General features: G+C 45.4%; 1 protein-coding gene across 7 annotated transcripts in view; it reads left to right on the plus strand.

Moving 5' to 3' along the window:
* ARHGAP17 (Rho GTPase activating protein 17) overlaps positions 1-24,800 on the plus strand; it is a 44,335-nt gene that overhangs the window by 4,928 nt on the left and 14,607 nt on the right. For all 7 annotated transcript variants that reach the window (XM_061349137.1, XM_061349135.1, XM_061349134.1 and 4 more), the window contains exons 2-7: positions 16,857-16,896; positions 20,823-20,927; positions 21,738-21,814; positions 22,910-23,021; positions 23,216-23,292; positions 23,893-24,004. In XM_061349137.1, the coding sequence (XP_061205121.1) occupies positions 16,857-16,896; positions 20,823-20,927; positions 21,738-21,814; positions 22,910-23,021; positions 23,216-23,292; positions 23,893-24,004 (523 nt within the window). The remainder of the gene's footprint in view (positions 1-16,856; positions 16,897-20,822; positions 20,928-21,737; positions 21,815-22,909; positions 23,022-23,215; positions 23,293-23,892; positions 24,005-24,800) is intronic.

Genomic DNA, 24,800 nt, shown 5'->3' on the forward strand with positions numbered 1-24,800 from the left:
TTACAATGTGAGTTGGGCTTTCCTGCCTCTCGGGACACAGCTGTGGATGCTGTGCCCATCAATTTCATTTTCCATCTTTCAGGTGCAATCAGCAGAATGATGTACAGGTTAAAAATTGCTCCAGCCAACCGGTCTGGAAGGTGCAGGGCTGGTGAAGTCGTGTCAGGTTGACACTGCTGGACGGGTGGATATACTCACTGCTCAAGAGATACTCTATCTGCCCTTAAGCTGTTGCAGTAATTTAAACCAGGGACAGGCAGATCTGACTAATTAGAAATCTGAAAGAGGCCACAAACCACCTTAGAGCTTTTGTTATGCAAGAAGCTAACTTCTGTAGCTTCTTCACTAGTTTTCCACCAGTTAAACACAACTTCTTGTGTACAAATAGGTTTTTTCAGGCCCTGTATGCATGACATTACCATGACACGAGGGGAGTATTTGAACTTATCTTTTAATAGCTCATGCCCTGCATAAAAGTTGCAGTGCTGAACTATATTTAGGATTTCTTCAAGCCACTTGGCAACGTGTAAGTCGTGAGTTGGGATTGGTGTGGTTGTAACATCGCTATTACATTGTGTTAAATGTTATGTTAGAATGCCTGTAGTGAATGATTGTTCAGCCAGGAGCTGCCTATGCTTGCTTTGTACAGGGGAAAACCTGCTGGAATGTGATAACTTTTAGTAGTGCTTCATGGGAAAAGCAGATGCCCCACGTTATTAATTTTTCATTCCTCCTAAAGTGTTGTCCATTGATCCCAGTCTTTTACAGAATTGTCCTGTGAATCATTACTTAAAGAGGTTCTTCTACTCCTTCATCTTTTGGCGATCGTACTTTGTAAGCTAGCTTTTACAAGCATCCAGGGTGGTAAAACAAGAGTGCACTCATCTCTGATAAGCCCAAACCACTTAAATCAGTGTAATATTAACCCTACAGGGCCATTTAATGTCCAAGAAATGGTTCTTTAATGTTTTTCTGGCTCTTCTTTGGAAAACACAAGGATTGTGACCCCAATATTTGAAAACTCATGGCTCACCCAAACATCCTTTAAAAGCTTACCCATGATAAGCGTTAATTGCTTGGAATGCTTGTTGTCATTGGCAGAGGTCTGTGGAAAAGTGGTAAACAACATTGAAATAACATTCATATTTATGGACAGGGGAGAGCCTGCTTTGTGCTTGGTCTTTTAGGCTGGCATCTGGCTGCAGCTGGGTGCTCATGAAAAGGAAAAGCAAAATCTCATGTCCATGTTTAGGAGAGTTATCTTAAACATTTCCTGTTTATCTCCAAATGAAGTTCGAGGTCTCTTTAATGAGAAAATTGACTTAGATCTTTCTGGAAGGCAGATTAATTCAATGACAGGTTTAAAGGCTTGGAGGAGATTGAATTAGGGTAGATCTGTTTTCCTGAGCATGTGCAGGCGCCTGGACTCTGTGTAACTGTCAGGGACTGATTGAAATAAAATGTGTGTGAATGCTAAAGCACTTGTATACTAATAGGAAAGGGAATGCGTTATCTAAACATCTGTGTGGTAGCAGCCTGGCTGTTGAACAGGCAGAGCAAGGAGGAGGTAAGCTTGATACTGACTGAGACATTGGAGCTGGCTCCATGAACTGTGCATTACCTCTTGGCTGCTCCCAGGCTCCTGTATGGGCTCTGCAGGAGCACAAAACCTCATGAAATGGCGTTTCCATGTGAGATGTAAGCAAAGAGCCAACAGTTTCCCCCTTAACACCAGAGCTCAGCCCCAGCAGGAGCAACAGAGCTCCTTGGTATCTGCATATTTATCTGTTTCCTGTGCCCTTTTGGGAGCTTGGACACAATGTAATGCCTTGTGCAGCTTGGGAATCTGATTTTTCTAACAGCACAAACTTCCAATTATAGAAAACATGCAGCTATTATGTTTTCAGTTTGGGGCTGCTTCTGGTGGTAAGACTTGGCACTCATCGATGTATTTGTGACTGCTGTTAATGCAGCAAGAAACGGAAGAGCTTGGGGATGTGAATTGTGTCCAGGCTGTGGTCTAGGTTAAGTTTTGCAAGCAGGTCTGTTAATCCCATTGGTGAGTGTACCCTTCAAAGAAGATTGCTAAAGCCAAAGGAAAAATGACCTGAATTGAAGCTGAGGACTTCGTAGTGACTTTCTTCAGTTGTGTCTCAGAGGACAGCCTCTGAGCTGGTGAGGTCCGTAAGGCTGGTGCTGCTGGTGAGAAGCTGCGTTGCTATATGGGAACCCCTGGTAAGAAGAGAGGTTTTGTGTGGGAGCAAATGGTCAAGAAGCAAAGCAGTGTTTCTGCCCTGCTTTTAGGTGTTCCTCCAAGGCCTGTAAAGGCAGTCAGTATATCATTGTCTCTTAACTCTTCAGGGACCAGGATGCTCCCCTGTTGGTTTAAAGTGTAGGTTGTTAAGAATCCTCAAGATTAGAAACCATTAATAAATGATACTGTGTTTTTAAGAAGCTTATTTCCCTGCAGAAGCTGTTTGCTGTGTCCTGCTGTGCTCTTGGTGCATTGCAGGGTCCTGTATCCAGAAAACCACGGTGTGAAACTGTCTAGATACTTCCCATTGCAGTTGTGCTCTTGCAGGGCAGCACCAGCTTTTAAATTGATGAGTAAGTATTTGCTCAGCCTCAGATTAAAAAGCCTCATCGCGTGTGATCCGATTCCAGACCACATGAAAACCTTGGAGTGCCCTGACGGGGCCGCATCTGCCTTGCCCAACATCAGGGGCCACAAGCAGGATCTGCAGGAAGGGTGTGAAGCTTGGGTATCCCAGATGCTTGTGGCTGCCAGTTCTGTCTGCCTTGGAAGGTTCTGGAGCCAGAGGTGGCTTCTGATGTCTGATAGCACCAGAAGCCACCTCTGAAGCACCAGGTGACTTTCATACCGGCTGTCTGCTAGTACCAAGCGTGTGGTGGTCCCTGCATTGGCTACATCATCATTGCTACGTGGAATTCTGCCTTACCCACCAGCTAGAGAATGTGTTGGAGCTGTGGCCTGCTCCCCTGCTTCTCAGAAAACCAAACTGTGATAGTTTCAGCTATTTGTTGTAACTTTAAGTGAACCTTGTATGAGACAATCATGCTTCTCTGTGCCTGCAGTGGGCGAGAATGAGGCTCTTGGGTACATTACCTTGTTTTTCAGAGCAGTGGGTGCTTCCGGACTAGATGAAGCTTCACTGATTTTGCTTCCCCTTAATAGAAGCAGAAAATGGTTTTCAAACTTACATAACCAATTCTGGTGTTTGGTGGTGAAGAGTGACTTGGTTTAGTTGTGCTAAATTTCATTGACTTGAAGGCACCTTAGTAAGACATTGTGCTTTCCAGTAGGGAGCTAGCTGAAGCCTCTTGGTTACAACTCTGTGGCAGAGTCTGTGTGCCAACCGCTGAGTGGGCAGCATGTAAAATACTTGAGATTTTTGTTGCAGAAAAAGAAATTAGAAGATTCCAAACTCAGGGATTTGGGGAATATTAATTGCCCTCCTGTGTGCATGTCCTCATCTCCTTTGGCTCTGTTCTCATGCTACTGCTTGATGAAACACATCAGGGGACAGATAAAATCATACAATCCCAGAGTGGGTTGGCTTGGAAAGGACCTTAAAGCTCATCCAATTCCAACCCCCTGCCACGGGCAGGGACACTTTCCACTAGAGCAGCTTGCTCCAAACCCTGTCCTGCCTGGCCTTGAACATCACCAGGGATGGGGCAGCCACAGCTTCTCTGGGCAGCCTGTGCCGAAGAAGGGAGTGTCTGTCTCTGGAAAGCCCAGTCTTACGTTGCCTTAAAATGATGGATAAAATGTCCTTTTTGTGCAGATATTGGGTGGTTTCACAAGCATTTAAAGGCTCTGAGGCAGCCAGAACGATCCTGCCAAGCCCAGCACTTTGTGCTGGTGTCACAGCACATAACCAGAGCCTGAGTCACTCTCCCTGGCTTGGACCTGTGCAACTGTGGTGTGGAGGACCAAAGGGAAGCTGAAAGAGTAGGAAAGGATGTGTTGTCAGGGGTGTTAGGTGCATCTGAGGTGGAGGCTTTGGTGTGAAGGTAAAAATATGCTTGGATCTGCTGTTGCGAGAGCTGCTCAGCACAGGGGCAGCTGGGCACCTGCACTCATAGGTACAGCCCAACTCTTCTTGCATTTATTCATTTAAGCTATAGAATCCTGGTGTTACCCTGTTTGCGGATGAAGCTGAGATTCCCTCATTCTAACATCATCTGATGGTGGCTCTTCAGAGCAAGTAACTTTAATATCGGGTTATGCCCAGAGTCAAAAGCCTAAAATAGTGATGATTTAATCTACTAAAATAAGTGGAAATGATCTACTGAGTGGTTTCAACCCAGTACTGTAACGTGACACTTGGAATCTATGAAAGCAAATGTATTTCTTAGATACTCCCATGGTATTTTTAGGTTATGATAACGAATCTGTGCCCAGAACTGCTCTTCAGAGGTCCTTGTATTAGCAAATGAAGTGCCAAATATATAGGGTTTTTTAGGAGGTGGCTCAATGAAGAGTGTCTTAATGTGCTACAAATGTATTCTAATATTAGGCACTGTTTCCAGAAGGAAAGGTTTCACAACTTCAAAGAGGTAGGTCCATTTTGGTGTATAAGGAGAACCCCTAGACCCTATGTTGGACCTTGCATAAGGCATCAGTTACCTGTCTCCATTTGCCACAGCTCTGATCAGAAACCTGCAGGAGTTTAACACCGGCAATTAATAAACCGGGTAAGGTGCGGCTGATCTCCGGTAATTCAGAACCAAGGAGCATCAGAGTGCTTGGAGGTGACACATCAAGTGATTTGAACAGCTCCCTGTGCTTGATTACCTCATGTTCAGGGCTGCCTGGTGGTTGCAGGTACCAGTCTTGACAGGAAAGCTAAATTTGATCCTCACCGACTGTTGTGCTAAAAGCAGCACTTGGTGTCTAGACAAGGAGAATATGGGGAACTTACACGTAGCCTTTTTGTCTGCAAGGTTGCTTTGTTGACTGAATTTGAACATTTTGGTTAAAATGTATTCTTTAGGAACCAGATAGCCTTAAAAGCTCTGGGATTACCATGGCTGATGGAAGCCTGTCGGGATGGTTGCGCATCTCTGCTTGGACAGTGCTGCTGTCTCCACAGGAAGCGTGTTCAGGAATACCGGGTGAGGTCACGAGTTGTGCTCCCGAGTGAGGTGGAGCCTATTTTTCCTTGACACAGATTGTTTTCTTGTGGAGTTAATTGCATTGCAGAATGACAGGAACATCCTGGAGTGAATCAAATAAGGATGCATAATATCCAAATCAGTTTCAGGGGAGAAGGATCAATGGAGGAAAAGGTTTTTCCTTCTGTCCTATGAGTTCTCCTGTGCCAGCAATTGATGGAGTGAGGCTTTTATACAGATACACGCACTGGCTGTATTGCTGTTTCTCAGGATCCCTGGGGCACTTCCAGAATGGGAATTAATAAAAGGACAACTGGTAACTGGTACAGCTGAGCCTTGCACAGAGGTGGGTCACTGTTGAGAGCTGCAGTGCTATTGCAGCATGTCCCTTGTGGCATAGAGTTGTACACACATCCTTGGTGACAGAGTTAAGGCTACAGAAAACTGCTTCACCCAGTGACAGGGTAATGCAATTATAAAGGTTGGCCTTTCTTAGAAGATAAATCTCCTTGCATGTAGATTTGGAAGTTGTGGCTGTGATACAGCTTTGCAAAGTGCAGTAGTTACTCAAATGCGAACCTTTTGGGCTTCTATGAGCTAACTATCAAGCAATGGATAGGAAATGTTAATCCACATGATGAAAAGTTCTGTGTCCTGTAGAAAATGAAGGTAGAAAGGTATCATTGTCATGCAGAAAAATAAAGGTGTGAGCTAAACTGCTGCAGCTTCTGTTTCAGTGGAGCATTTAACTGGCTTGTGTTGCTCTGAGCTGATTTAATACGCAGATTAACTGTTCTGAACTGATGTTTTTTTGTAGGCATGGAACAGTAGGGTAGAGTAATCCTGGATTTGTAACAGCAGGTCCAAGTATGTGCTCAAGTGCAGCTACAGGTTGTTAAACCTTGATCAGAATATTAGTCTGGGGCTTGTATTCCCTTCTGGGAAATCTAGCAATAGAGTTAACTTTCTGTTTCCTGTTGGAACAGCAAAAACCATCATGTGCAGCACATGGCAGGGTGGTGATGACGTGGGGCTGTCTGTTACACACAGCAATAGGGTCTGTATGCACTGTATCTGAGTGGTATAAACCCATATATGTATAGCCAGTGCCCTAAACCCAGTAATTGGAGGAGCTGTCCCAGTTGCAGGCTAATTGTGGGACTTAGCTCAGAAACTTGCTTTCCTGTTGGTGGAACATAATGGAGGGTTCAGGTATTGTGTTAATCATGGCTGAAATCAGTGCAGAGGCTTCACTGTGAAGGAGTAAGCACAGAGAATGATCTCTGTTTTGTCAGTAACCTGTTGGTTTTATCTACCTTCAGGTCCCTGAATTCCCTTATACTTGTTTTACTGTTAGTTCAAAGCTCCTCCTGGCATTCGTACTTTCTATTCCTACTTCATTGTTCTGCCTTTTCTGTGTTTCCTTGTTTTGGTTCTTGTGTTGATTCACTCTAGTTCCTTTTCAAAGGCTTTCTCTTGCCAGTTTTGTGAATCCCCAGGCTTAAAATAGACCTGTCTGGACAGCGGATTAAATTGAGAACAGCGTTACCTTTGGTGTAATGTGCATTTCTGGATTGGAGTTTTTGATACTTATGCAAGGTAAAATGTAGCTGAAAGGTCCTGCCAAAAGGCAAAAAAGCAAACAAATGTGTAAAAACCACCCAGGATTTTTTTTTTAGCAGTTTGGTGTATTTTGCTCATTCCTGTATTGCATATTTTTCCTATTCAAACATGACTGCACTGTAAGAAGTTTGTCTTTGCACAAGGCGGTCCTGCTCCTTGGAGGCTTTTCCCAATGCCTGACAATGCAGGACTGCTGGTAAAAGATACAACATTTAAAAGTGGCTTAAGTTAGAGGGGCCGTCCCCCTGGTTTGTGCCTAGATGGAAAGTTCAGGCCATCTTTGAGGGTGTTCTGGTGGGTGGTTGAGGTTTTTTTCCCTTCTCAAACGTGAAGGAGTTCTCATGTCAGCAGGTGGTTTGGCAGGAGGCTGCTCCTCGCCTAAAACTAGAAGCTGCCAAACCCACACGAAGGGAATTCATGAGCCATTCTCTTACCTAGGAACATCAGTTGCTGCCTTAACTCTGTGGTCAGGGTGTACAACTGCAGCAGTGCTCTTGCTGCCAAGCCTCCCTTCCCTAGTGTCCTTCCATTCACTGGCACAGGGTGCCCAGAGAAGCTGTGGATGCCCCATCCCTGGCAGTGTTCAAGGCCAGGTTGGACACAGGGGCTTGGAGCAAGCTGCTCCAGTGGAAGGTGTCCCTGCCTGTGGCAGGGGATTGGAGATGAGCTTTAAGGTCCCTTTGACCCAAACCAGGCTGGGATTCTGTGATTCTTTGTGCTTGTGAAGTTAATCTGATTGAAAAATAGGGTTTCTTTCAGCCAGGTTGGTCCTTGGAGCTGGTGACTACTGCAGATGCCTGTGCCAGGCCCAGAAGCATGTGAGGTTTTAGGAGGGGGGACACCACAGCTTTGGTCAGCAGCTCTGCCAGCTGATGTCACCTCTTGTCAGTGAAATGTTGGCCCCAGGGTGCAGTTTCATGATCAGTCTGAGCTGCTCTCAGGTAGCTGAAGGGGACAGATTCCCCTCTCACTGTGCTGGTTCCAGCTCCCCTGCCTGGGGACAGGGGTGGTGCAGCCATGGGGTGGCCCAGGAGAACAGGAAACCAGTAATTTATTGCATGTAATTCCAGCCAGAGCTGCCTGTGTCCGCCAGTGGTACAGGGGAAGGCTCTATGGACCTGTCCCTGAACCTGGGGAAGAGGAACTGCTTCACATAGGATTCCTGAAAGGAAAAAGGATGTAGGGAATCACGCGAGGGAGTGATCCAACGTCTGCTCCTTGCCATGGGTTTGATGTGGTGGTGACTGGAGCTGGCACAGCTGGAGGCTGATGTGGAGAGCTGGGGTGAGCAGCTCAGCAGAGGCAGCCCTGGGAGGGGAGGTGGCTGCAGTCACCTTTATTGCTGCTCTGCAGCCGGGTTAATTTTCAACCAGACCTGGTGCTCCGGTGGGACTCTGGCTGCTACAGGAGCACAAAGGTGGGATTCCCATTCTGGCGCCAGCTACGTTGGTGCTGGCATGCAGGGATTGTAACACTGCCCCTGAGGTGTGAAGGAATGACAGATTCAATAATGATTTAGGTTGCTTTCTGCTCTGCTGTCTCTTACATCAAAACTGTACCCAGCTGATTTTAGATAGAGCTGTTCTCCATCAGTAAAAGGTTATTGCTTGCTCAGAGGAGGGAAAGACCTTGTGTGAAAACAAACTTAATACAGATAAATAGTGGGCAGTTAAATATTGAAACCAGTTGTTTACTAAGACATGGTGTGAGGGTGTTTGTGTACCTTTGTTAATGAATTACATCAATAACTTGTTTGAAAAGCTCACATTTTGTAGTAATCTTAAATAGGGTGCACCTAGCATGGGAAATGTGGTGTGAACTAGCAGGCTAGCAGCAGGTATTTGAGTTGCTGGGACAGTAGTCAACTGGAAGCACTCAATTGTAAATTGAATTTGTATCCAGAAGTTGAAAGCTCTCAGCATCCTCAGGCTACTCGCTGAAACATCGCTTCTTTAATCAAGTAGTTGCTTTAAATCCAGGTCTGCATTTAAACCACAACCATAGTTCTGCTGTAAGTTCAACTTAGGTTTAACTAATTCTTGGTGTGTGTGGCTCAGTTATCTTTCTGGATCTGTTAGGCTTAACTGAACAGTCTCAGACTGCACCGTATTTGGTTTAATTCTCAGTATCTAACTTGAAAACCCAGCATATATTTTACAGGGAGGGTTGGAGCTATGAGGAGCGGCACAGGGCCCCACTGCAGTCTCTGCACCTCCGAGAGTGGCCCTAAAATAGGATTTGGCGTGAGCCATGGTTCTTCTAAACAGCTAAATTTACTGCCCTGCTTGGGAGGGGAGCCTTGGATCCGTTTCACTGCGGAAGGAATTTCAGATCCCCTAATGTGAACAGTCTGCCATGGGTTTCCCTGCGAAGGAGCAGCCTGCTTTCTCTCCAAGATGATTATCTTCCTAAAGCCTGGCTTGCCTTTAATTAGAGCAGGCAGGCTTCATGCCTCAGCACTGGGTGAGGAGACTATCAGAGACATCAAAGTTGCAGCTTTTAGATTGAGGCACTGAGCAAAGCTTGATGGAGGAACTCAATGAGGAAATGAAGGAGGAAGACAGGAGCAGAAGTCCTTATCTATTTATTGAGGCCTGAATTGGAGTTGTGCAGCTCCTGGGCTTCTGGAGATACAGATCTGGATTAATGAAGCATTTTGGTGCCTTGGAGGTGATGCTTCATGTTTTAAAGCACTTCTAAAGGATTAGTAATTGGATGGGTTAAAATGACTTGAGTGTCACTTCAGTATGAAAGCTGGTTCTGTTCATAGGAAGTGAGCTGGAGGGTGTCTCCTCTGCTGTGATTTCTGCTGCTAAAGCACCAGATTGACAGCAGAAGTGTATGTGGTTAACTTGGGTGGAAAACAGGCATAGTAGGCAGACTCAGTCGAATGGGTGGCTGGTTGTGAGTGGTGTTCCCTGTGTACTAATACTGAAAGTGGTGGTTATCATCTGACAGTCACTCTGGTTTTAAATGGTTAAAAATAACTCTGAGAGTATTGGTACTTACCATTGGGTCATGCTGGTTTCAACCACACAGAGGATCCCAGTTCATTGCCTTTACTCTCTATATGAATTCTGGGCTTTTTGAGTCAAAACCGGATTAATCTGGGGCTTGTGTGATGTAAGGAACGTGGTTTCTCTGGTACTTGGCCAAACACGTTTCTGCTGTGGCGCGTCTTCAGAAAGCTGTGCAGGTGGAACCAGACTCTTCCACCAAGCTGAGTAGTGCCATGGGCTGCCAAAGGAAGCAAAATTAATCCTTTGTAATAAAGTGGGTTTGAAAAGTGGCTTTTAATATATGTGTTTATGAAGGCCACGGGTGTAGGAAAAAAGTTTCCTGCATCCCCTCAATTTCTTACAGCCAAAACCAAGCAAAAAGGAAGGAAGGTACCACTATAAACACTGATTTATTTCATATTTGGGTACTGACTGCAGCAGTCACTTCAGTGTACAGTGAATGGTACCCAGGAGCTTCCTCCCTGAAAAGGCATCACGGGTTTCTCTCTGGTCTTGTTCAGCTGTTTCAGCTCTTTCACCAGATTGAAGCTTTCATTTAGTCTTAAAACTGACGTATTTGATAATCAGGTTCCATAAACTTGGATTATGAAATACAGGGTTCATCCAACTTGGGAGGGAAGCCTGTTCCTGGAATTCAGTGTGACGTCAGATGAGGAAAGCTGAACCACCTTTGAGTTGCATTTTCTATGAAGTCTCTCTTACTGAATGTTAAAAAAAGTGAACCTTTTAGAAGGGAAATTGTCACCTAATTCTGCATTCCTTGTTTTGGAACAGAGCTGCTGATTCTTTCATTTTTTCCTGGCAGCAAATCCCTCCTATTGTATGTGGAAAGCAGGCAGGATGTGCTGCCAGCCCGGTGAAGGTGCTCTGAAGTGTTAACTCGCCAGCCAGCGGAACTGATGTGGTTACTCCTGGTAACAAACAACTGCTTTGTTTAGGGAAAACCAGACAGCAGGGAAGGCTAGCTTGAACTCTGGCTCATGTTTCGGGTGGGTTCTCCTTGCTTCCACTGAAATCTTTCCAGAAATCAGGAATGTGGACGTGTTTTGTTGTGAGCTGCCCTCCCGCGGCATCACCTTCCGCCAGCTCCTCCTCCCATCGCAGCGCGTGAGTCAAGGTTTCTGTTTCCACTTTGACATCTGAACTGAGTCACTTGTTCTGTTGTGAATGTCCAGGGTTTTCTGGCTCTTCATGTCAGGTTTGCTCTTGTTGCTTCCTTGTTAGCCTTTTGGGAGTGGAAATTTCTACTGGATCCGTGGCTTTGACCTGCTTTGGAGATCAGGCCCTGGGTCAGGATGCCCCAGTGGTGAGCAGGACCCTGCTGTGAAGCCAGTGAAATCTCAACCTTTGTTTTGGTGAAGCTTTATTGCATTAAATCTTCAGTGGTGGTTTAACAGAGCTTCTTCATTTCATATAGGGAAATGTAAATTCTTCCTCTGTGGAAGAGAAACACTTTTATCTCAGGAATTCTCATCTGCTGTTTCCAGATGTACAGAGGAGGCTTCTGGCCTGAGAGTGTGAAGGAACTGTACAATGAAAAAGTGAGGGGATGAGTTTTAAACGTGTGGGGTGAGAGCTGTTCTGCACATCCTGCTCTAGGCTGAGCCAGGCAGGAAGCGGAGCTGAAGGGCTTTTCCCAAAGGAAGAAGAGAAATAAAACAAATGATGCCATAAAACACTTAGAGTGGGCCAATACACTTTAAATGTCCCTGCAAGCTAAGGTGTTGTAATTAAGGTGTCTGCAATAAAAAATACACTTTTCCCACTCCCAAACCTCTTGGGTTTTTGCTTGGAGTGAGTTAAAGGTAATTACTCATGGCCATGCCATCCCCAAATAGAAAATGGCACCAGCATTGACGTGGCACGGCACATTTCATGTTAAGTATGCTATTTGCTGTCTTGGAAAGAAAAGTTGTGTGGAGAATCAGTCTGGCAACAGAAAGCTTGTTGTAGATGACAGTTCCTCAGTGTTAGGGTAGCAGAAAGAGAGAAGCTATAACTGCTCAGGTGTCTTGGCTGTCATTCACCAGCCAAGCAGTACTCAGAGCATGACCTGCTCTTTGCTGCCTGTCCCACCCCAGAGCTGTGTCAGGTTGGTTGTCCCAGGGGTGAAGTTTGATTGTCCCGGGGTGGATTTTTTGGAGCTGATTTGGCTGAGAAGTAACTGTTTCTGTCAGCTTATTTCCTTGGCTTGGCTGCTTGAGCTGGTGTAGAGCTGAACCCGTTGTACCAGTGCAGGAGGGTGAGGAGACGCAGCCGCCACCCGCTCGTGCAGGATGTTGCGCTCTCTCGGTGTGAAAAGCAGTTTGAAAGTATTGGTTTTACTGAATTCAGTAGCCTTATCCTCTTCATTTGGTAGGGGGGTAATTGTAGCTGTAACAAATGATCGTTCAGGGCTGGTTTTAAAAGCAGTCTTTTAAAACAGAGTGCCCAGTTTTAATTGGAAAACTTTGTGCCAGTTGCTGTGTATCAAGGGTCTGGTGTCACAGGTATCCTGACCCCGTGCTGTAGCAGCAAAACCTCAGTTCTCAGAGACCTTCCTTTCCCATGGGACCAGCTCCATTCCTGTTTCCAGAGCCTGTGCCAGCCCAGCAGCCCTGCTCCGACCAGCTCTGGGGTGCAATGCCAAGCCCTGTGCAGTCCAGCATCCCCCAGGCTCCTGCTTATGCCCCATCACGCCAACACCACGGCTGTCATCAGAGGTGTTGGGGGGCTCCATGCTGGGCAGCTCCCGTTTCCCTGCCGTGTGCTGGCAGATGCAGCCTTCTGGAAGCACGGGGATGGCTCCTGCAGGAACAGCTTGGGAGGGGCTGGGGAGGCAGGGCATGCTTTCCCCATTAGTAATGCCTTGGAGGGACCTCGTTTTGCAACTGAGAATTAACTGTTAGCTCTGGATCAGGTTTGGTTGCCTGGATGTAAACAGCCATAGCTGCGCTAGTCTGGGCTTCAGTATCGGTTTGTGGTCATGGTATCTGAGGGGGAGCTGCCAGTGGAGGGTCTCCAGCTGGTGGGCTTGATAAAAGTCCTTGGGAAACACCCTCTGCAGCTAAATCTTCCAAGTCTTCATTGGTTCTTGATTCCAGAGGATTTCTTCATCACTTTGTGCTGCTAGAGAGATACAAGGAAGACCTAACAAGGAGCTAGGGCAGAACTTCAGGTAGCAGTGAAAAAGAAATGCTGTTATTTTCTACAGGTTGGACAAGCTGGCAGCATCTCTTGAAGCTGCAGTTAGGTGGACACTTTGAACTGGCTGTACCTGCTGCTTAGAGGGAGACAGGAACCTGGTGGCATTTTCTGTTTCATGGTTGTGGGCACTGAGAACCAGTATTATTTAGTGGCTCTTTCTTGGCTTCCTTATTAAATTTGGAATGTGGGCCTGCAGGAAGGGTGAGGTCTCCTTCTCTCTATTTCTGAACCCATCATCATCATCGGTGGCTTTTCTGAACCGATGCTGTGCTGCTGCCACCAGGGACTGCGGAAAATCCATCCCTAACTTCAAGGGGAGATCCAGATTTTCCAGCTGAGGCTTTAAATCCTTGGTAAACCAGTGAGGTGTACAAAGAGGGCTAGAATTAGAGATGAAAATAGGTTTTCACTTCACATGGTGATGCATAGTCTACGGGTAGCCATATTTAACATGGAAACAGTTTCTGTTGATACATTACTGGCCTATCTCTACTTTTCACTCAAATGGATATAATCCTAGGAAAAAGGAGGGGAAAGGAGAAATGAAACTTTTAATTGGTCTAAAGTTGTATGGAAGCTCTGTTCTACTATTTGATGGTATTTAAATGGCCAAAGCCATTCAGAAGCATCCAGCAACTTCACAGTAGTGTAATGAAAGATCAGTTGAACACCAATATGGAATATATTAGAAGGAACATTGATTCCTCCAAGGATAAATGCAGTGTGTGATTCCCAGTAGCTAAAAGTGAGTTTCCAATATCCTGTAGTAATTTGGTTATTGCAGCTGGGGTGGGAGGTTCAGTGACCTCTCAGGCAGTGGCTGTGACTATCAGCAGCTCTGAGGTTTAATGATGTTTACATATCCAGTTGTAAGTACTCAGAAAGCTGTTTTGAATTGTGCCTCCTGAGCTGCCTGGTTTCTTTCCTAAAGCTGCCACTGAAGGTAAGGTGGTGTCTTCTGTCTGCTGCATCAGATCTTCCCTTCCGTGGTGTCTGGTCTGTGTCACCATGTGTCAGCAGCCAGGGCAAGGGAGCTGCTGAAACGCCCTTGTCTGATCTGACTTTCTCTTTATGCTGAGCAAGGGCCAGAGAGATGCATGGGGGAGTCAGCTCAAAACTCATTGTGTCATGTACATGTAGAACACAGTGCTGATGTTTTCTTACACAGGTTTCTAGGCAGAAGGAGGAAACTGAGCCTCTGCATCTCTGGAGCTGCTTGAGTGAGTGCAGAGGAGGCCATGGGGATGCTGCGAGGGCTGGAGCAGCTCTGCTCTGGAGCCAGCCTGAGAGAGCTGGGCTGGGTCAGCCTGGAGAAGAGAAGGCTCCTGAAGGGGAGACCTGAGAGCAGCTCCAGTGCCTAAAGGGGCTGCAGGAAACCTGGAGAGGGGCTTGGGACAAGGGCCTGTAGGGACAGGCCAAGGGGAATGGCTTGAACCTGCCCGAGGGGAGACTGAGCTGAGCTCTTAGGCAGAAGCTCTTCCCTGTGAGGGTGCTGAGGCGCTGGCACAGGGTGCCCAGAGAAGCTGTGGCTGCCCCATCCCTGGCAGTGCTCAAGGCCAGGTTGGACACAGGGGCTTGGAGCAAGCTGCTCCAGTGGAAGGGGTCCCTGCCCGTGGCAAGGGTTAGAACTGAATGAGCTTTAAGGTCCCTTCCAACCCAAACATGAAGATGGAGGTGGCTGCTCCCCTGTTTCTGTGGTCTGTTATAATGGATAATCCCTGTGTGCTGTGTGCGTGGCACTGCTGCTGCTTTTCCAAGTGACCTGGCAAGCCTGAGCTACTGGCAGTGGCTGCTGGAGCTCTGCTCAGCTGCCACACTGATATTTGCTCCATGCCGATTGCTTTAACCGGAGAACCTTCATATGGCTGGAAGTGCAAGGAGCTGTTCTGAAACATCAGAGTGAAGCAATTTCCAGTCGGCTGATTTATTTATAAAGTGCATCTGTTGCTGAAAGAAGTCCCTGGTTTTGCAGCAGACACCTTGGGCTGTGTTTTTAGCAAGCTATGGCAGGTAGATACCTGTTCAGTTGCTTCCTTCACAGGGCTGCTCCCCTTCGTCTGCAGCCCCTTGATCCTGGCATGCAGTTGCTGCCTCCGTTGGGATGGGATTTTACCCAACAGGTATTTGAATCAGTGTCTTTTATATGCATCTCAAATTCAGTATTAGAAATAGAGGTGCTCATCTTCTGCTGTCTGTTGAAGGACAGAAACCTCTGGCTGCTGAGGAATTTGGTGTAAAACCATTACCATGCACAGTACTATGTTCCTACAGAAATAATCTGGTGGCTCTGTATTCTTCCATCAGATCAGTTTGCTTATGTGTAGTCCTTGCCACTTTGGATTAAAACCTGTTTAAGCATGTGCTGCTGTAACTGGACTGTTCTTGCACTGTGGTTCTTCCATGTCATTTCAGGTGGGGTTTTAAAGACTTAAGGAAATAACTAACTCTAATTGCTCTCTAACAGGATACACTTAGGATCAGACACAACATTTCTATTAGTGTGGAAGTGAAGTTAGCTAACCTTGTGTTGCCCAAACAAATAAATATTGCAGTGCTGGCAGTTTATTTGCTATCAAAGTATTGAAGTGGCTTTTGTTTTCCTGAGGGTCTGAGCATTCCTGTATTCTGGTACTTAATTATTAAACACCTTATGGGTCACAAACAGTTCAAGCAGATAATGTGCCATGAAACTGAAGTCAAATGCCTTAAAAAACCCCAAAACCCCCCACTTGATGGGACTGAATGTTGTCTTTGGGAGCATTTTGCATGTTCAGCTGACAAAGCCCGATCAGGAAGATGAGGTCTCTGTGCATGCCCAGCTTTGCAGTGGGTTCTTACACAGACTGCAGGATCAGAAGGAAGTTGGTGTAGGAGATGAGGAACTCTGACAGCAGCAGGGGAAACTGAACAGGAAAGTAGAGCACTGGAGCACCTCCAAGGCCTCTATAGCCATCGACATGCAGTAACAGTGAGCAGCCAAGTGGGAGAGATCACGGGTGAGCTAAACTTATCTTGCTGTGCCTTATCGATCTGGCAGAGGCAGGATAAAGCAGTGTTACAGCAAATGAGTCAACGCCAAACAAATCTGTGTCAACATTAAACAAATCAAAGTTTATATGTAAGCTGGGATTGGGAAAAAGGTGTGGAATTGTATGTGTGAATGTTTGAGTGTGTTTGTAACTACTGATAATGTTTTGTCTGGGAGTATGTGTAAGTATTCAGCTGCTTTTCTGTTGAGATTAGACCTTTACTGGCAATACTGTTAACTCCTGCTGATGGTTTAAATTAGTAAGTCTTTTATCCTCCTTTAGTACTAAGGAAATCAACAAAATGAGGTAATGGGAGATGTCTGATGACAGTTGTGTGCAGTAAGGTTGAGGGAAGGTCTTCAGGGTGCCATTTCCACTGACTGCTGGTTGATAAAGCTCTGCAGGGATAAAATACAAAATGAAGCTGGCTGCCCTACTTTTCTCCTGTCTTTACACACCCTTACACTCAGGTACATTGATAGCATTACCTGATCAGAGCATGAAGTGAAATTAAATTGCTTCAGTATATCTTTGCATTCAAGTGAAGCGACTCAGGATCCCAGTTTGCTTTGTGTTAAACTGTGTGCAGTTGGAAATACCATTTGGAGCAGTGGGATGGTGCTGTGGGCAGAGGATTCCAGGAATGTCAGGCTTTCCCAGGCACTATGCTGAGCAAGCCATCTGTGTTTGATGTGCTGGGGCTGGGAGCCAGTGCTCTATCCTGAATGCGGTGCTGCTTGCAGCATGGTCATAATGGTATAGCTTCAAGCTGAACTGGTTTAGTTGCTAAAGTGCTTTCAGCCTTTGACCCCAAATGTGCTAATCACTCTCACAATGGTCTTTTTTTCTTCCCTAGGGCTGAGAAAACAGAGGTACTCAGTGAAGACCTGCTGCAGGTATTGTAACACAATTAATATGTATACTTTGTCATAGAATTGGCTAGGTTGGGAGACCTTTAAGAACATTACATCCAATCATTACCCCAGGACCACCAAGACCACCACTAAACCATATCACTGAGGACCTTACTTACACATTTTAAGTGGCTCTTTGTGAGGTTTGAACCTTCTGAGTTTTGTGGAGTACCTGATGTGAGGGAAAGTACTGCAGATGATGGGCAGGAAAATGAGGGGTCTTTGGCTTGACTTCTCAGCACATTAAAAAACTGTGACCCACTTTGAGTGGAGAAACTCAAGTACTTCTGTTTCTGCATCTGATCCTGTGGCCTGATAAAGTGGAGGAGGAAGAGTCTTGCTTTCCATTAGCTGAACTGTCTTATTAAGCTTATGAGCTAATAGTGCTAATGACTTGCCAGTCTGTGCTGGAGGAGGATGAGCTGGGAATAAGTGATGATCAGGCACAGCTGGTTTCTGTCTTCATGTCTGTTTCTCTTTAAGAGGTCAACTTGGGCCTTCAGAGAAGTGGCAAAAAACCTTGCCAAGTGCTTGCTAATAGGTTTTTCTCTGGAAGTCTGGAATTGCTTTATTTAAGTGTGTAAATGCTGCTTGCTTAGCTTGTGGTACTTGTTCTCAGATTTGTCACGCTGACATTTGATGTGTTTGCAGACTTGTCAGCTTTTTGCAGGCATGCCATCTAATCAGACACTACTTCCATGGTGGGATCTCAGTTGCAACTGTTACATTAACAAGGTTGACTCATTACATAGGAGGAATCTGACTGCAGACTTGGTCTCCATAGCTTTCTTCCTGTGGTTGCTTTGTGAAAGACTAAAAATAAAGAGGCAGAACATGCATTGTTGCAGAGGTCAGGCTCGGTGCTCTGTGAGACCTCAAGTGTCACGGCTATTTCAAATAGATAACGAAGCATCTTGGTATGCTGAAGTTCAGGACCTGTCGATGAAACACAGAAGCCAAATCCATGATGCAAATACTTTTAGTTCAGCCCTTTTCAGCTGTTTAGATTAAAGTAGATGAGAGAATGCAGCAGCCTTAAAACTTGAATTCAGCACAAGCACATGAAATCATCTTGAGTAATGGTGAAACGAGCTGACCCGAAACACTTTGCCCTGCTTTCAGGGGGCTGCTTCACTTGAACCACAAATACCTCCCCAGTTTGACAATCCTGGTTGTAGTTCCTGCAGAGATGTGCGCAGTGCAATGGTGTAAAGGATGTTAAAACACCTCAGTCTCCTCCGAGAACCTGTCTCTGTTCTTGGGTAGCTGCAGAGTAGTAACAAGAAGTGAAAGCCAAAAGCACTGCTGCGTGTTGCCAAAAGAATTTTGCAAGCAAGGCTTTCCCAGGCCCAGAGCAGCCTGGCTACACCCAAGTGGAAGAATTTACTCACTTGTTTGTTTGCTCTTGGGGGCTTGTGGAGGGGAGGAAGGCTCTTATCTAACCAAAGGGCTGAGAAGCACGGTACTGTTCGCTTTACAAACATGCTTCACTGTGTTCCTCTTTATATTTAGCTCCAGCTCTGACACAGGATTGCCATGGCTCTTTTTCTGCTTTCTGGAGTGCAATGCTCCGTTTCAAGTATCTCTGTTAAGTGTGTTCCTGTCTGAAGACAAGGAATATAATTGAGTACTCGAAAGGCTTCTACAATAGACCCACTTTCTGGCATGCCCCTGTGGCATATAATAAAGCAATTGTGAGATGTTTTGTACAGTGAAGATGCCCTGGGGGTACAGACAGCATGGCCTGTGGGACACATTTTCACTTCAAAGGTAGCTTAATGGGGATTAATGTCATTCATGGTTCTTGTAGCATCTTTGAACTCAAAAGCAGATCAGAAAGGAGAATATATTGTGAAGTTTTGGGGTCATGTTCCTCCTGTCAGTCTTCTGCCCTCTGAGCTTGGCATTCAGGCTGCCTGGAAGAGGCTGTTGGGAATACGTGTGCCCCAGAGGCTGTCAAAGGAGTGCAAGGCACCGAGCATGGCTGCGTTAGCCTGCTGGGGTCTGTCGGATGGTTCAGTTACAGGATGTCCCTGTTTCACATGTGAAAAACCCCAACTGTGCTCAGTGTTTTAAGAAGTCTTCACTACAGAACCTTGCAAGAATAAATAGAATAAATGCAGACCACAAACAGCTCATTCCTGTTCATGTATCTTCACATGGGCTGAATTCTGAGCTTGTTGATACATGCTCTGTAAAGAAAAGGCAGTGACTTGTGCTTTCAGAGCAGCTTCTCTGCACCTTACTCTGCTGTAAAGGATTTTTACTGAGCTTTTTGAGCACCTCAGCTTGGATTCATCTTGTAGCGGCCAGGAGCTTTTAGTCCCTTTAGTGCCTCATGTAGCCAGTGAAACTTCAGTCTTCCTGCAGTGGTCCTTCAACTCACCAGCGCTCCTGTGCTGGTTCTGTTTCACCTTCCCTCTGGCCAGGCAGAAGCTGTGGCTGGGTGGCACAGTCCCAAGGTCCAGCTTTGGGTCCTCCTTCAGGCTGCTGCTCCCCTCCTCTGAAAGGGAAGAGGGAGCCCAGGCCAGCACTTGCTTATGCATCAGGACAGGGCTCACACATCCAGCAGTGATGCTGTGCTGATCCACACCAAGTCCTGTCCTGTGCCTCCCTCCACTGGCATCTTCCTTGATCTTCTCCCAGCCCACACCCTGCAGGCTCCTCTTCTGTTGGATCTCAGTCCCTTTTAGCAGCTCTAGTTTTTACTCTTTGCTCTTCTTGGGACCTAATTGCATCCTTCCAGTTGTAACCACATTAGGAATATACATAGCATAGTGGCACCAAATAAACCTTTTGGGAGAAAAACCCATGTCATTCTCACCTGGATGTGTCACATTCTCAATGAGAATTTATAGCATTTCATGTTCACTAGAACATAGCAGTCTGCCTCCTGGAGAAACCAGCAGTGTATCTCCTGCTATAAATCCGTGGGACATCATAACTTAGCACTGAAATTGCTGCTCTGCCAGCTCATCTGTATTTCTGATGGATAGGAAAGCTGGGGAGAATTACTGCCCTGCTGAAGCTGTAATAGCAGTGATTTTAGAGCTGTATCAAAAACTGGAAGTGGTTCAGATTATTTCTGCAGATGAAATCTCCTTTTTTCCCCTTGCTTTTTAACCAGAAGCCATTCCAAAGGGCCTCCTTTTATTCTTGGTGAGTCATCAAAATGCAGATAAACCGCATTCTTTCGGAGCTGTGTGTAGAGAGCTTGCTGCCATAAGCAGTTCTGTCCCAGGGCTCATCACTTGCTTGGCTTCTGGTGTTCTTTGAAATAAAATAAGTCAAAATTCCATACTTAAAATCCCTTAAAAGAACAGTTTATTAATGTCGTATTGTTTTTGTCATGTTTGCAGTCTATGTATTGGGCCGTGTTTTGAATACAGTGTGACAAGCAGAAGTCGTTTGTGCATTGCTGCTTGTTTTTTTCACTCCATATCCCTTTTGAATCCTATTAATCTACGGTTTTTAGCACGTAGGAGTGGAGCTTTGTCCTTGTATTTAATGGCCAGAGAAGGAAACAGCATTGAAAGCAGTGCAGTGTAAAAAGCAGTCAGATACGTCTTTAGCCTTCTACTTTACAAGGTCACACTCAAGAAATGAGCATTTTCCCCCAGTTTTCCTCCCTAAATCAGTGCATGTGCTGTTATCTCTGACAGCAGGTATCAACCTGATTCTCTTCTGCTGAGACAAGAAGTAGGAGCAATGTTTTTCTTCCTCTTCCACGCTTCCCAGTCCTGTTAGCGTTTCTGCTGTGGGGCACTTCTGCTGAGCAGCTGAAGAGCTTGAGAAACAACGCAAGCACCAAGTGTGGGGCAGGAGGAAGCTTTCTGCTGAGGCCAGGGAAATAACTTCTGTTTTCTGTTTTGTTTTCTCTTCCTCCTCCTTCCCCCTGCACCGACCAGATCGAGAGGCGCCTGGACACTGTGAGGTCTGTGTGCCACATCGCACAGAAGCGGTTAATTGCCTGTTTCCAGGGCCAGCATGGTACAGATCCTGATAAAAGACATGTAAGTACAACAGGCCTTTGGCTTCTCTTCTGAGACCAGTCTGAATATGATCTGGCCTGAACAATGACCAGCTGCTGTGCCTTCAGTTATACACGGGGAGAAGACCCTGTAAAATCATCTCATGTTGACATTAGATGGTAAAACACTATCTGTAACCCCCCAGCCATATACACTACCACAGCATTGGAGTCCCTTGGTAGTGTCAGGACACTCACGTGTTTCTGCAGTGTGCTGAGGGCTTACAGCTTTCACAAGACCTGACTAAGAAGAGCAGATACTCTGCAACTCTGGTCAAGCTCCCCATAGTTTGAATTCCCATTGTGCACTGGCATCTCCAGTTAAGTCGAAATGGTTACCAGTACACGTTTGATTTCTGCCCCTCTTTAGCAAAGCCATAGGTAGGTATTTGTAAAGTGTTATAATCAGAAGTAATGAGCATTCAAGTCTTCTCCTTTTATTGAATAGTAGAGACCTTGTGAATGCACAGAATGGACCTCTGCAGGGAGACAGATGCCAGGCTTGTTTAGATCTCACGTTAAAGCTGTTTGCTTGTCTTTGGTAGTAGTTGAGGCACATTTTGGGCCAGTTATGTCAACCAAGACTGAGAAGAAAATGCTTTTCAAAGTACCTGAGAACAGGAGCCTTGATGCTTGAAACTTCTTGTGACTTGGCATTTTCTTAAAGCCAAAGAATGAGCTGTGCATATACGTAATAGAAACCATATGGAAGAAGAATCATAGAGGGGATGTACTGGGAAAGCTGGAAAGGGTGAGTAGCACTAAGCTAAGCAGTGTTCCTTTTGTTCCATAGAAAAAACTTCCTCTGACAGCCCTTGCTCAGAACATGCAAGAAGGCTCTGTCCAGCTAAGTGATGAAACTCTGCTGGGGTAAGTGCTTGGCTTTATAAGTTGCAGCCTGTGATTTTGTTGCCTGCGGGACTCTAATCAAAGACTTTGGATGCACAAAGGCTGTTTTCAGTGTAATGAAACTAATATTTCTAGATTCCTCTCTAACCCAAAGGGAGAAAAAGTGAGCAAGCATTTCTTCTGGAGTGATGCTGGGGACAAGGTTCAGGCTTGCTCTGAGTTGCATTCCAGAGGTTTCCAATTCTCTGCTCTCTGCAAAGCTTTTGAAAATGGCTCATGTCCTTGTGGGTTAGCAGAATCATTGTCTCCCTTTAAAGTTGCAATTCAGTGTAAGTACTGCATTCTGCAGGTCGGCATTAATGGCTTTAATGCTAATCTGCATGAATGACTTCTAGTTTAAAATGAAGCCAGTTTCCTTCTCCTGACAAAGTGCATGCTTGCAACTTCCAGGAAAGTGGCTGAAACAAATGAATGTCAATATACTGAATTCCTAGAGCAAATGTGTTTCCTCATCACTGATGGGAATTCATATGGAAACAGTGGAAAATGACCTTAAAAACCTTGGTGTGCATTTTTGTGAGCTCTTGCAGGAGATGTAAACATGGATAAAAATCTTACAGGATAGGGCTTTTCCTTAGAACCAGCTTAAAACAAAGGTCAAATCATGGCTTTGGAACCTGAGAGTGCTGCTTATGTGATTGCTTGGCATGATGATGCTGAGACTTTTTCACATGAAAGGGGCTTAGGAGAAAATGAAATGCTGTGTTCAACAGTTTTCCTGCATCTGGTGAGGTGGAAGGATGGGCTTTGAATAGATACAAACTTCTCTGCCCTTAGGGCTGGTATAATCACCTGCATGAGTTAAAGCCTCCACAAATGTTGTCATGGCTGAGGAATTTTAGAACACAGAGGTTTAATAACACTCCTGGCCTATCCCAAATTTGCCCATGACAGCATAGAGCATCTTGGGTTTGTGCCACTGAATGTTGCCTTGCCTTATGCAACACACAGCTTTCCAGAAGGGTAGCAGACAACAAAGGGCCACCCCTGTTTTGTTTGAATCATTCCTCTTTAGTCAGTAGTAACTCACATAAAATTTTCCTATAATCCTTAAAGGAAAATGTTAGATACATGTGGTGATGCAGAGAACAAACTGGCAATGGAGCTCTCTCAGCATGAAGTACAGATCGAGAAAGAAGTCTTAGATCCACTGTATCTACTAACAGAGGTAAGTCACCTCAGCCTGCCTGAGGAAATACATGTGGATTTATGTATAGACTGAGCAAAAAGGGATTATCTCACTGCTAATAATAAAACTGCTTTAAGGAGCCATGCATTAGTGGTCAAATGTGGATAAGAAATCTACAAACAGTAGTTCATTGCGATACACAAGTGAGGGTAAACCTTGACTTCCCCTTCTAGACAGAGATCCCAAACATTCAGAAGCAGAGGAAACAGCTTGCAAAGCTGGTGTTGGACTGGGATTCTGCAAGAGGAAGGTAAGAATTTGAATTACTAGATAATATTCATGTCAGCTTACTGGCACCTCATGGCATTTGATCTGATGCTGTCACTTGCTTCTGAAATGTTCCTGTGTGCATGTCAATACTTGGCTGAAAAAAGATGAATGTACATTTAAGTTACTCAAAAAAAGGACTCATAATTACTAGATCGACAGAGAATTAAGATTTTGGAGCTCTTACCTGCCTATATATAACTGGAAAAATGCTCAAAACTGAGCTGCTTTCCGGTTCACTTAAGTTGTCAACTTAAATAATAGGAGTCTAATTTTGTAACCATACCAAGTGCTTTTACAGCATTATATTGAACCATCTCATTGGCAGGGTCCTGGGTTGATCAATTTAAGTCCCTTTAAATGGTCTTAAACTGTGGTGATAATTTAAGTAGCAATTTCTGGGATTGGTATTTCCAGTGTATTATGCACCCATGTTAGACTGTGGCCAATGCATCATTTCTTGAGGATTTTCAACTGAAACTATTGGATGTTTCCTGTCAGAAAGAAACCAATTTCAAGGGAGCCATAAATGCAGTTGCTTGTTTAATACAGTCTTCAACTGACCAAAGCTTTTCTTCCACAGGTATAACCAAGCCCACAAGACTTCAGGAACAAATTTTCAAGTGCATCCTTCGAAAATAGAATCACTAAAGGAAGAGATGGATGAAGCTGGAAATAAAGTAGAACAGTGCAAGGTATGATAACTCTGTCCTTCACACACCCCTCATTAGCAGCAGTAGCAATCAGAATAGGGCGCTGCTCCTGGAAGCCTTGCTCAGCCACAGATTATGTGGCTGTTAACAAACTGTGTGTCTTGAAGGTATAGTATATCATAGAATGGTTTGGGTTGAAAGGGACCTTAAAGCTCACCCTGTTCCAGCCCCCTGCCATGGGCAGGGACACCTCCCACTAGAGCAGCTTGCTCCAAGCCCCTGTGTCCAACCTGGCCTTGAGCACTGCCAGGGATGGGGCAGCCACAGCTTCTCTGGGCACACCTGGGTGTTTTACACTGTTTTTTGTTTCAGTCTGAGACAGGAGGAGGAAGAGCTGTCTTAGCCTTGACTGAAACACTCAGGGTGTCTGTGTGCTCAGGCCACTGAGTAGCTGTGGAGCGCAAGCTAGCTGGGTGAAATTCAAGCTGCTGCCATAAAAGGAACATTCTGACTATTACAGCTCTGAGCAGTTGCCATTCAGTTTCACTTCTCGATTGTCAAATGCTACAGTTGAGCTGAGCCCCCAGAACCTCTTAGTAGTACTTGTGTGCAGATATTGGCTGTAAATAACATACTGCCCTACAGTCCAACTGTTACTTCAGTGGGCAACTCCTTTGCTGTATAACACATGCGTTTTGAATAGATGTTGCTTGAAATAATACAATTAGCAGAGTAGAGGATTACTGGCTTGCTGTGCTGCTGAAGTGATAGTTCAAACTCACTGCAGACAAAATAGCCATATGTACTCCTGTCTTCGTGTAGATGTTGAAATGCCCCT

The sequence above is a fragment of the Neopsephotus bourkii genome, unplaced genomic scaffold, assembly GCF_033783945.1.
Source record: "Neopsephotus bourkii isolate Nb327-2 ecotype Australia unplaced genomic scaffold, CSIRO-AGI_Nbou_v1 NB_384, whole genome shotgun sequence".
Taxonomy (NCBI): Eukaryota; Metazoa; Chordata; class Aves; order Psittaciformes; family Psittacidae; genus Neopsephotus; species Neopsephotus bourkii.